Below are 12,667 nucleotides of genomic sequence, written 5' to 3' on the forward strand. Positions count from 1 at the left end.
GGCGGGATTTCGCCCCCCCTTGCCGCCCGGGTACCTGTCCTGTGGCGTATATGTGCGTAAAAGCTGGCGGCGGCAGCAGCGGGGGGTCCCTGCAGTCAATAAGAAATAACGAGTGCTATCCACCGGGCTATGCGGAAGCGCTTCTGTTTTGGAAACACTGGCCGCACGCTGATTGGCTGAGATTCAGCCAATCAGCGTGCGCCGTGCGGACAGTGTTTCCAAAACAGAAGCGCTTCCGCATAGCCCGGTGGATAGCACTCGTTATTTCTTATTGACTGCAGGGACCCCCCGCTGCTGCCGCCAGCTTTACAGCGCCGCAGGACAGGTACCCAGGCGGCAGACACCGGGGCGCCCCCACCCCGACTTGCCTGGGGTGCTCTGGTGCCTTGCACCGGCCCTGACCCCTTAGCATGCTCAGACAATTTCTCTTTGTCGCTGTCTATGCCTCAGGTGTCCTGGTCTTTCAGCTAAAGGCTCTGCTGGCTGCTGACTCTCTGCCCTCCACCATCACCAGAGAGACACAGAGGAGGCGGGACAAGCAGGCGACCAATCTCCACCTAGCGGCCGGGGTGCTTCATCTCCCTCATCAATGGAAGCTGCTGTGCTCTTTACTGACACACAAGAACACTGTCACTTGGCAGTGCTACCCACTGAGCAGCTAAGCTGCAGGGGTAGCCATTTCTGTCCAGTGGTGTGTGTGGGAGGGGGTGTTTGGTGGGGTTCTGAGCATAGGTGCCGATTCTGTGGGTGCTCAAGGGCCCGAGCTCCCACAGGAATTAATGAGCACCCACGTGCCCATAACTCCAGAGTCCCAATGCCGGGCCACTGTATTTGCTTGTTGAGCCTTTCAACGGGCTTGAGCTCTCACCAGAAAAACATAAATCGGCACCTCTGGTTCTGAGTACTAGAACTCCCCTGTGTCCACCACTTCCCACCTCTCGTAAAAAGCTACACTAATAACCTAGGGTGGCTAGAATCCTTAACCAAGCCCTGACCCTTGTAGTATATTGCATTGCATCCATGTGGCAGTATACAGTAAGACTAAGATGCAGGCAGTTGCCATATAATGGTGAGACCATATGTATAGCATCTAATTTACATGTTTATTTATCATGCAGTGAAAAGAGTGGAGAAGTGGTCCAGTAGAAACAACACTGCTGCTATTAGCAGACACATTTACTATATAAAGCTTGACTGGTGCAGCACAGTAATTGTTCTATGCTACGATGAATTTTTTGCTGTGTTGTCTTTACTGTACACCAATAAAAATACAGCAGGAGGGGGATTTATGTATGTTTTATGTGTGTTGCAGTACTGCCAAATATGCCGCAAAGGAGACAATGAAGAATTGCTGCTGTTATGTGACGGATGTGATAAAGGTTGTCACACATACTGTCATAAGCCCAAAATTACTGCTATACCAGAGGGCGACTGGTTCTGTCCTGCCTGCATTGCTAAGGTAATGCATTATGGGTCTTGCGAAGAGAAACACACATTAACTTTTTGGATATTGCGAACAATCTTCAGTGCGCAGGCATTATTTTCTATTTGCACTTCCACTGGGTATTAAACTAATCAATACATTTGGGTTTTGTATTATAGGCGAGCGGACATACCTTAAAAATGAAGAAGGCCAATCTGAAAGGGAAAAAAAGTCCTGAGCTGAAAAAAGGAAAGAAGGTATCAGGGGAGGCAGAAGACGACAGTACTGTAGCAACCGGGACTTCTGGGAAAAAAGGGAGCAAGGACTCCAAGAAGAGAAAAATGGAGGAAAATAGCTTTAGTCCTACAAAACAAGAAAGCTCCCCCGCGTCCAAAAAATCAAAAACTGCCACCAAGGATGACAATAAGGATCTGTCCCTCTGCAGGTAAGGCGTTCTTTCCCATCTTCCAATGTCCAACCAAGGACACCTACTGTGCCAGCAACATGAGTCCGTCTTCATGTTCTAGCGGGATCATCCTGCACAACAGGACATCACTTATGTGAGGCGCAGAATGAAAATGCAAAAATTCATTCGGAGTTTCATGTGTGAATAACTTGTTATATATAGGCAACCTGTCACTTGTAGTCCTTTATCCATGTGGGTTGCCTATGGATACCAGCTTTGTACATGGTACTTTATATTAGTTCAGAACACTCTAATCTAATCTAGATCTAATTCAGATAGTCTTCTCTATATTGACAGTGGAAACATCATTAGATGATGAGCATCTTGAAAATGGATTTTCAGGGAATTGCTGATCCAGATAATTGTTTAGCAAGCCCACTAAGCAATTTGCAGGATTTCACTCTAGCGCAGCAGCACAGTGATCAGGTCTGATGTAAGCCCTTATTCTGGTTGACTCGCAAATTCGCATCCTTGTGAGTCACTCTAACTATAGCCGATGCCAACCATTCCCACGCGGGATTTGTTCGCAAGGCTTACGAACGGATGTTTTACATGAACATCCATTCGCATACCAGTGGGAACCTCCCCCATCTGTCGATGGTCGCCAACCATTGATTGAATGATAGTGAAGGTGCAAGCATATGTAAGGGTGGTCCAGACCACCCTTACATATGTGTGTAGAATTGCAGGGAATTGGGCTGACATCTGGTTAAGTCAGCTGTCCGCTTCCCGCACATGCGTTACTGACATATTACCATGTGTACGCCCTGCGTTTTCATGGGAACGCCCATGAAACGCTGAGCATTCACATATGCTCATGACCCAGGCCGGCACCCCACACCCCTCGCCACCCCCTCGCTCGCAAGGCTGGGTGCGTTTACCTGGCGAACAAACTTTTTGCTGAGTGTGCACGCACCCAGCGTATACACATGCGCAGAAATGCTGCTGCGTATGCGCTAAACATCGGTCCCCGTGCAAATTCATGGCCGAGCGAGTCAACCAGAATAAGGGCCATAAATAGGAGTCACTCACACTTTAAAAGAATCCAGATCTTCAAGTGATCAGGGACAGTTGATTTTGTTGCTGTTGGTGAATGTCGCTGTTTTAGGAAACTCCAGAATGTCAGGATTATAACAGAAATATGATTGTTCATCATTATGTTTAAAGTTATAATACCAACACAGTCGGAATTCTGTAACGCTACAACTTTATTTACATTATGTCTCTAGCACACAGGTTCTCAAAGTCGGTCCTCGGGACCCCACACAGTACATGTTTTGCAGGTCTCCTCGCAGAACCAAGTGAAATAATTAGCTCCACCTGTGGATCTTTTCAAATGTGTCAGTCAGTAATGAGTGCACCTGTCAGGCGACCTGGAAAACGTGAACTGTGTGGGGTCCTGAGGACCGAGTTTAAGAACCACTGCTCTAGTATTCAACATATTGCTTGTTGTCAAAATAACTGATTCCCATGGCTTTTACTTTTTACTGCATTTTAAGACCTCTTTACCACTCTTAGGCCCTTATTCAGATTCGAGCGGTACGGCCCGCCGATGTTTTCCGTCTGCACATGCGCAGAGGTCAATCTGCGCATGTGCAGGCGAATTCGCCGCACATAAAGTTACTACGCCGCAAAGGGGGCGTATAGGGGAGTGAGGGGCTTCATGCCCTCATTTCCCTATGTATACGCCCCGCGTTTCATGGGCGTTCCCATGCAAACGCGGGGCGTATGCATGGTAATGAGGGTATGACGCCACTGATGGGGGCGGAAAGCTGACGTCGCCGGATGTCAGCTCTCAGCCCCCATACAAGCTATCACACGGACGATTGTCCGTGTGGTCTCAGCTTGCGGGAGCTGCTGTGGCGTGCGGCCCTGCCTTCGATGGTCGACGACCATCGAATGCAGGGGGCAGCTCCCACCATGGTGGAGGCGTACGCCCCACCATTTTTATGCGGATCGCCAGCCGTCCGTGTACGGACGGCCGTGGCGATCCGTCTCGTGGGCGGGGATTGGTTTGTGTGGCCAGAGCACCGTGTGCGGCTCTGGCCGCACCAACCAGAATAAGGGCCCAAGTTATGTTGGCATTAATAAATTAGTTTTTTATCTGCAAATATGATATTTAGTGTACAATAAACCCGCGGCTATGATTTCCACATTTGCCACTTCTCTTTAGATATTTTTCACTTTTTTGCCTGATTCTGTGTGATATTTGAGTCATTGGATGCTGCTTTTTCACTATATACCTCATTTTGTTTTAACAGTGCAATGTTGTCTGAAATGGAGTCCCACGAGGATGCCTGGCCTTTTCTGCTGCCTGTCAACCTGAAACTTGTTCCTGGATACAGAAAGGTCATCAAGAAACCAATGGACTTTGCAACAATCCGAGAAAAGCTGAGCAATGGACAGTGAGTATTAAAGCAGTAATACAGCTTACAGCAGGTTACATTGTCAGAATGGGGCATGACCCCCCCCCCCCCCCCCCCCCCCCCCCAGGGGAATGCATTGGAAGGTGTGTGAACAACAGAGGCTTGCCTAACCATTAGAGAGTGCATGGTCTGAGATGTTTGATAAATCTATATGAACAAATACTACTAGTGCATGCATATTAATGTTCCAGATTAATAACAGCAGTGCACTGTACAAACTGCACCATAGTCCTGTGCATATTACGGTTCCAGATTAATAACGGCAGTGCACTGTACAAACTACACCGTAGTCCTGTGCATATTACTGTTCCAGATTAATAACAGCAGTGCACTGTACAAACTACACCATAGTCCTGTGCATATTAATGTTCCAGATTAATAACAGCAGTGCACTGTACAAACTGCACCATAGTCCTGTGCATATTAATGTTCCAGATTAATAACAGCAGTGCACTGTACAAACTACACCATAGTCATGTGCATATTAATGTTCCAGATTAATAACAGCAGTGCACTGTACAAACTACACCATAGTCATGTGCATATTAATGTTCCAGATTAATAACAGCAGTGCACTGTACAAACTACACCATAGTCCTGTGCATATTAATGTTCCAGATTAATAACAGCAGTGCACTGTACAAACTACACCATAGTCCTGTGCATATTACTGTTCCAGATTAATAACAGCAGTGCACTGTACAAACTACACCATAGTCCTGTGCATATTACTGTTCCAGATTAATAACAGCAGTGCACTGTACAAACTACACCATAATCATGTGCATATTACTGTTCCAGATTAATAACAGCAGTGCACTGTACAAACTACACCATAGTCCTGTGCATATTACTGTTCCAGATTAATAACAGCAGTGCACTGTACAAACTACACCATAGTCCTGTGCATATTACTGTTCCAGATTAATAACAGCAGTGCACTGTACAAACTACACCATAGTCCTGTGCATATTACTGTTCCAGATTAATAACAGCAGTGCACTGTACAAACTACACCATAGTCCTGTGCATATTACTGTTCTAGATTAATAACAGCAGTGCACTGTACAAACTGCACCATAGTCCTTTGCATATTAATGTTCCAGATTAATAACAGCAGTGCACTGTACAAACTACACCATAGTCATGTGCATATTACTGTTCCAGATTAATAACAGCAGTGCACTGTACAAACTACACCATAGTCCTGTGCATATTACTGTTCCAGATTAATAACAGCAGTGCACTGTACAAACTACACCATAGTCATGTGCATATTACTGTTCCAGATTAATAACAGCAGTGCACTGTACAAACTGCACCATAGTCCTGTGCATATTAATGTTCTAGATTAATAACAGCAGTGCACTGTACAAACTGCATCATAGTCCTGTGCAACTTAAGGAAGCATATTTCTAATGTATAGGTGCACAGTCCGGAACCTGATTGCTAGAGGAGAACTGGCCTTTCCCATGTTTTGATGCCCACTTAGTTCACTTCAATACTACTGTGTTGTCTTAACCATGAGAGCGAGTTCCATGCATTTATAGCTTCTATTACTTGGTACAATTGTACAAAATACCTATTTAGGGCCTCTGATTATGGCCGTAGGGATGCACTAGTCCATAGGGACAGGGGTGGGGAACTCCAGTGGGCCCCGTTTCCTAGGGGGCCCCACCTCTTCTGGGAATCAAGTTCCAGATTGTCTACATTTTTGTACATTATTATATGTTACCTTATACTGCTCTGGGCTATAGTGTATTGTCTACAGTACAGTGCTGTTACTAATCTGGTACACCATCATGCATGTACTTGCAGTATTTACTGTATATATTTATCAAGGGTTAGGGTTAGCCCAGCTCATGCACTCTAATGGTTAGGAAAACCAATATGGTGGCTGACTACCACTGCTTTCCCCCTGTTGGGCCCTTCATGTTCCACTCCATCACTGTATTGGCTGTGTGTCTACCAAGTGAAACCCCTAACTTTGGGCAGATGTATGAAGGTGCGCTATGGGGGAGAAGGGGTATCAGCGCACGTTATGTGCACTAATACTGCTTCTCCCTTATGTAAGAAGGAGCCAGGGTGGGCTAAATGACAGGGGCGCATATCTAAATGATAGCAGGCCGATATGCAGGGCAAATGTATGAACAGTCAGCAGCACTGACCGCTTCGCCCTCTGCCACTATCCGCTTAGACAGCTGAAGGGTGGCAAAGCCCTATACCCATAGGCTGTGCTGGAGATCTCACACATGCCCAGTACAGCCAGCCAGGGGAAAGGAGACAGCTCGTCAGTGTGACCTGTATCCTCAAAGGGACAATGCCTCCTTAATGAGACGAAGCAGGAAGTGTTACAGTGGCACCAATGTCCGAAGTCCAAAAAGTACAGATCGAGATTCTTGGCACCAGATGATGCAATTTAAGTTCTGACGAGGGCGGCATTGCGGGGGCATGGTGTTTTCTGGAAAACATGACCAGCCTGAGTCTGGCTTCACAGCCAGGCTACACAGCCAGTGAGTCATGTGTGACCACTTTGCTCTGTAGCGTAGCACACATTGCAGAGTGGGACCTGGCAAGCGGGGCAGCCCTGCCCTTTGCTAGACCAGAAGCCCCCCCCCCCCCGTAGACTACCTTCAGAGGTTGGGGGTTTGCCAGATGTGAATAACCCCCTTCTCCCCTCCTCAACCTCTTCCATCTGAATTAATAATTCTGTTTCCACCATAATGAAAGTCTTGTTTTACTAATTAAAAACAAGACCAGATCCATCTAATCCATACTCCTTGCACTGTCCATTGGAATTATTACACTTTCACAAAGGTTTTCTGACCATGCAATTCCATGTACTTGCCAAGCAATTTACCCTCTTTTGATTTCACCAATGAGAATTTACATTTTCAGAAATCACTCTTAACCACTTAACTGGCTAAAAAAAAATTATATATATATATATGATTAAGTTTAAGAACATCTGTTTATTTAAAAACACCCCCCAAAAGTTTTTTTTTTGCAACACCATGACTTTGTTTTTCCCCCGTGGCTTCACCTCTCTGCAGCCGCCAGGTGTACACAGGGAAGATGAAAGTTCTTTCCCCAGAAGCAGTGATTGGCTGCACAGCAAGCACTGGAGGAAGGAAGCTGAGGAGCAGCTGTTGGGAAGCAGGATGACAGCTGCTATAAGATTCTCTTGCAACAATAACCCAGTGGTTGCTTCTGACTGGTCACATCAGATGCGACCGTGTTAGGAAAAGCTTGGGCTGATTATGACTAATACGCCCTTCACACAGAAAACCAAATTACCCAGTTAAACAGTTCTACTGGGTAATTTTCTGAATAACACTGGTCCATTTTCCGTGTGAAAGGGTCAGCCTGGGTCCTAAATCCTGGATTTCCACCCTTGGTTGACCCTTTCACACAGAAGAAATACCTGTGTTATTCAGTGGGAAAGGGGGTCAGGCTGCTTCCTGCAAAATGACTCGGCACGCTAAATGCTGGGTTGTATGTCTGAAAGAGGTATAATTTTAAAAAATGAGGTTATTATCAATAGTATACCGTAAAAGAAACGCAACTAGAGGATAGTGATTAAACTGTTTTGTTACCTGTGCCATCTATGGCAGTGTCGTAGCATTTTCTCTCCAATAATATGCACTGGACTCATTTATGTTCCCTGCCAGGTATTCCAACTTTGAAGCATTTGCTGTAGACATGAGACTTGTTTTCAACAACTGTGAAACATTTAATGAAGACGACTCTGAAATTGGTCGAGCTGGACACAAAATGAGAATACATTTTGAAAAACGATGGACAGAAATTTTAAACATGAGCTGAAACCATTCAATGTTACTCTAGCCCAATGGTTGGATAAGAAGACCAGCAATGTGAATGATATATACACATAACAACAATAAAACATTTACTATAAACTGAGGCGTTATACAAGAATCACCACTCCTACCAGAAACATACTTTTTTTTCTATTATTATTATTTTTATTATTATTATTCTGTTGGCCTGTGCGTTACATCAGTTACTACTGTATTGTAGTACAAGGACGTACACCCAAAGAATCTTCATAAATAAATCAAATTCATAAAAATATATAAAAAAAAGGGTGTTCTAGTGCAATAGTTATTAAAATGTATCAAACGCACTGATTCTTCAACCACCAGAGCTGTACTGAGGAAATGGATACACATTTCCTTTCAATAAATATCTATTTTATTGTTTAATATTATTTTCTTTATTTTTGTATTACTTTGTAGCTTACTGTTAGTGAATGTATTTAATTTTATGACTTATTTATGATTAAACAGCGAACAGAATCTTCGTTTTCTGTGAAAAGGAAGACTAGTAAAAAAAAAAATGTTGCTTTAAATCTTGAAAATAGAACGAGAATGTTAAAAAAAAAATATTAAAAAACAAATAAAAATAAACCAACCAACAAGCCAAGTACAACTGTTTACACAGACGTGCTAAATCAGCACCGAAATGGAACTGTAAAGTTACAAGTACATTTATATAAATATATGTTGCTGCATCATTCATATAGTTAAGTTGTATTTCAAAAATGGTGAATACAAGCTGAGAATTCTGTATATACTGTTCACTATTGTTTAAATCTGTATGATGTGTACATATTGTTTTCAGGCATTGGTTATGATGCCTGTTTTAGAAGGATTGTAGCATTTTATTTTAGTCAGGTGAATATTACAACTTATATCTTGTACAGTATCCTCTATCAACACTGTGGAGTCTCCCCATTATTGGTAGTGCCTGCCTTTAAAACAGGGTGTAGGGGATATGTTTATTAAATGATTATTTAAAATAAAACATTTTGTTTGATTTTTTTTCTATATTTCTTTTTCCTTTTTTTTTTCTATTTTTGTTATATGATTTGAAGCCAAGTAGGCCTAAATACAAAGTATAATCATTTGTATCCATGTGAAATTGAACGTGTGACAAATTTCCTACACACAGTATTTTTTCATAGCTGCATTTCCCTTAATTTGCCTGGTGACAGGAAGGAGAATAAAAAAAAATATACATACAACAAAGGCATTTGTAACCACTGTGTTTGATCTGCTGTGTGGTATGGCAGGCTGTTGGAGGCAAGATCAGACATTTTTTGTACCAATTGTACTTGAAGTTGTTTTATTTAAAACAAAAATGTTGTGAAAAGGGTAGTTTTTTCACTAGTTTGTGTGGCACGGATACAATAAAAGACTGTTTTGCAATAAGTGTTTGTCTTTTTTTGGTGTTGTCTTTAATAGAGTTATATTAGGAATCAGGGGTGAGATTTAATGGGATGAGAGATTCAGGAAGTGAGAGATTTGGTAAGAAATCTCCAGTTTTTTTAAAGCAACAATCATTTACACTGCAAAATGAAACTGGTTTTGAAGTGTAAATGATTGCCGCTTTAAAAAAACTGGAGATTTCTCACCAAATCTCTCACTTTCTGAATCACTCATCCTATTAAATCTCACCCTAAGTGTCTACTGTGGCATATTTATTTTGTATCAACAACCAAAAAAACATTCTTTATTATTTCCATTGTGAAATTACTATTTAAATTTTACACATAGGGGAGTATTCAATCTTGGCTGAGTTTTTCACCAGGTAAAAAATATGGCAAAGTTTCGCCTTTTTGTGTGTGTGTGGTGGTGGTGGGGGAGCGGCGAATCAGCATGGGCGAAAACGGACGCAAAAGCAGGCGAGAATTCGACAAAATCACATGAATTTTTGGCAAATTCGCCAATACACACAGTTTTCGCCGATGCTGGATTTTTCACACACGAGAAAAATCAGTACTGGAATTTAATTAAAACTAGTGCAAACTGCAGAATTCTCGGCTGGCGAAAATTTTGTCTTGGATTGAATATGGGCCATAATTTAGAAGATGCACAGCTCTCCGGACAATCCACTGCCCTGGAGCCAATAAAGAACAGATTCTGTCATGATTACCTCATGATTAATGATCACTGATCCCATTTGTCATCATGGCCAATTACTTGGAGTATGTATTTCTTTTGGGAAGTGGATGATCGGTCGACAAAGCAAAAGGTTAACATGGCAATGGTTGACATATGGAAAAGTCGACAGGAGGTATTCACATTTTCCCCAAAAATTTGTGGGACTTTTTCATACTTTACATCTACGTTGAATACAATTGGGAACAGACAGAGCACCAAATGGAACAGACTGTCAAGCAGCTGGACAGGAGGGGGGTATAGATGGACACATGGGAGGGGAGCAGAGATAGTCACAGACAGGAGGGGGCATAGGCAGGCAGCAATGGGGCATAAACTGACAGATGTGAGGGGGCATAGATGAATGGAAGCAGGGCATAGATGGTGACACATGGTCAGACCCTCCAACTATGCAAGCAATCCCACTGCACACTCTTAACAGTCACTATTATTTATTATGTTTTTCTTAATCTTTTTCTTTTAAATTACTGTTGCCGCAGCGGGTTTGGGGCCCCGCAGGGCACTTACTGGGAGGGAGGTGGGAAGCGAAGCTGCTTGTTCATACAGAAACGGTCCGTCAGCCGCACAGCCACCACTGAAACGATCATCTGGTTTAAATATCCCTTCAAATGCCTATGTTGCCAGGAATGCTAAATATAAAGATGGAGGTGGACGGGAGTATAAATGATTCTAGTTCCAGTTTGTCTGAGATCATGGCAAACCGATTCTAATACTGGCATATGTGGTAATAGCACAGCATGGAGATTTAAAACAAACCCAAAATAAAGAAACCCCGCAAGCCATGTCTGGAGCAGCACAAAAATTATCCCATGTTCATCTGAGATTTGATGGTATAATAATTGATTGTCCAATCCAGGTGTTGCTTATTGAAAATTAAAAATTGAGTTTGTTTCTAAATTTAAAGTAACTGGAAGTGTAGAACAACTAATACACATCGACTTAAGTTTCAGTCCAGAATGCTCTTTACCCAAAAGGGCTCAACGCAGTGGCATAACAATAGCCCCGCATGCCCCGGCGGTCGCGGGGAGGCGCTGAGTTAAGGGGGAGCAGCAGCCTTCCTTACACCTTAAATATGATGCCGCCGCTGGGACCCGCAAGCCTCCTTGTCTGCTTGAAAATGACCATAACAAAATGGTTGCCCCCTAACAGCAGACCGTTTTTGAGGATGCTAGAGGAGGCCGCCGCGAGAGTAAAGGCAGGGTTGGGGGATAATTATTTTCCGGGGGGGGGGGCTTCTGTAATTTCCAGTGGGGGGCGCGCTTATTGTAGTTACACCACTGGCTCAATGAGCATCTAATCTATAGTGGGGTTACAATTAATGGCACATATAATACATAACTGATTACAGACATGTCAATCACATCCATGGTGTCCAATTGGTTTATTCAGCCTGGGAAGCCAAATCCATATATAGATTCAGACTCCGTCACACACTGATCTCTAAAGGTGTCCATACACTTACACGATTTGGGCACTTTTGACCTGAGTCCATTGACCTGATTACCATACATCATATGCTAAAGGACAGCATACAATGTATTGTATTCGGTTCAGGCCCCAGGGGAGCCCGGTGGCTCCCCGGCGTGCAGTGCTGAGGTATCGTATGCAGCCTCGCATGCGATACATCGAATTAGTGTATGGCCACCTTAAATGCTGCATATCAAATAATTGGATCAGTCTCCAATGTTTGCTAGCGCTATCATATTGTGAGTAAGACAGATGTTTGGGGTACAGGAAAAAAAAAGTTTTTTATATATATTTTATTATGAACAGGTGTCATTACGCCCACTTTTTAAGCCACGCCAGGCAAAATGGGGATGTCTAGGCTCCTGGTCTCAGGAATGCAGAGGGAATGCCACCTAATATATGCCATGCACAGACAGCACATAGGTACACCTAAACACCACTATTCATCTGAGAGTGTGCAACCCATTGCACTCCATCTGTTGCCCTGTCACAGCCTTGTTAGGGAATACAATGACAGCTGTGGCGGGGATGTGTACTGTGCAGTACGGCACAGCAGCGTCCACTCCACTGTGAGTGCCCAGACAGGGCCAGCGCCGGCATCAGCTGAGCTGAGAGCGGCGAAGACGTCACCTCCCTGTACTCGCCCCGCCCCCTGCCGGTCACAGGCAGACACACAGCCAGGTAAGTAAGCGCTGCAGCTTCCGGGTTGTGACATACCCCGTGACCACGTGATGCTGGCCCGGGGATTAACCGTTTCTTATCATACCGGTCCTGGATACAGCTCCCAGCCGGCCGGAACATTGTGATGCGCAGCGGGTGGCCGTGCTGCTGGTCAGTATTTTCTGATACTGGGTGTGACTGTGTGTTCAAGCCTTTCGGTAATAGTAATGCCACATACTGC

The 12,667-nt window shown here is 43.9% G+C and overlaps 2 protein-coding genes across 25 annotated transcripts in view; both read left to right on the forward strand.

The window, feature by feature from the left end:
* Positions 1–9,549, forward strand: part of BAZ2B (bromodomain adjacent to zinc finger domain 2B) — a 242,777-nt gene extending 233,228 nt beyond the window's left edge. For all 21 annotated transcript variants that reach the window (XM_083153987.1, XM_083153976.1, XM_083153975.1 and 18 more), the window contains 4 exons: positions 1,313–1,459; positions 1,603–1,868; positions 4,151–4,294; positions 7,987–9,549. In XM_083153987.1, the coding sequence (XP_083010113.1) occupies positions 1,313–1,459; positions 1,603–1,868; positions 4,151–4,294; positions 7,987–8,140 (711 nt within the window). In that variant the 3' untranslated portion in view covers positions 8,141–9,549. The remainder of the gene's footprint in view (positions 1–1,312; positions 1,460–1,602; positions 1,869–4,150; positions 4,295–7,986) is intronic.
* Positions 9,550–12,344: 2,795 nt separating this feature from the next.
* WDSUB1 (WD repeat, sterile alpha motif and U-box domain containing 1) overlaps positions 12,345–12,667 on the forward strand; it is a 56,920-nt gene continuing 56,597 nt past the window's right edge. For 2 of the 4 annotated variants that reach the window (XM_083153998.1, XM_083154000.1), the window contains exon 1: positions 12,454–12,597. The gene's annotated coding sequence lies outside the window, so the exon portion shown is untranslated. The other 2 variants (XM_083154001.1, XM_083153999.1) reach the window with 2 other exon arrangements.

This window comes from Crinia signifera, chromosome 7 (assembly GCF_055691185.1).
Source record: "Crinia signifera chromosome 7, ASM5569118v1, whole genome shotgun sequence".
Taxonomy (NCBI): Eukaryota; Metazoa; Chordata; class Amphibia; order Anura; family Myobatrachidae; genus Crinia; species Crinia signifera.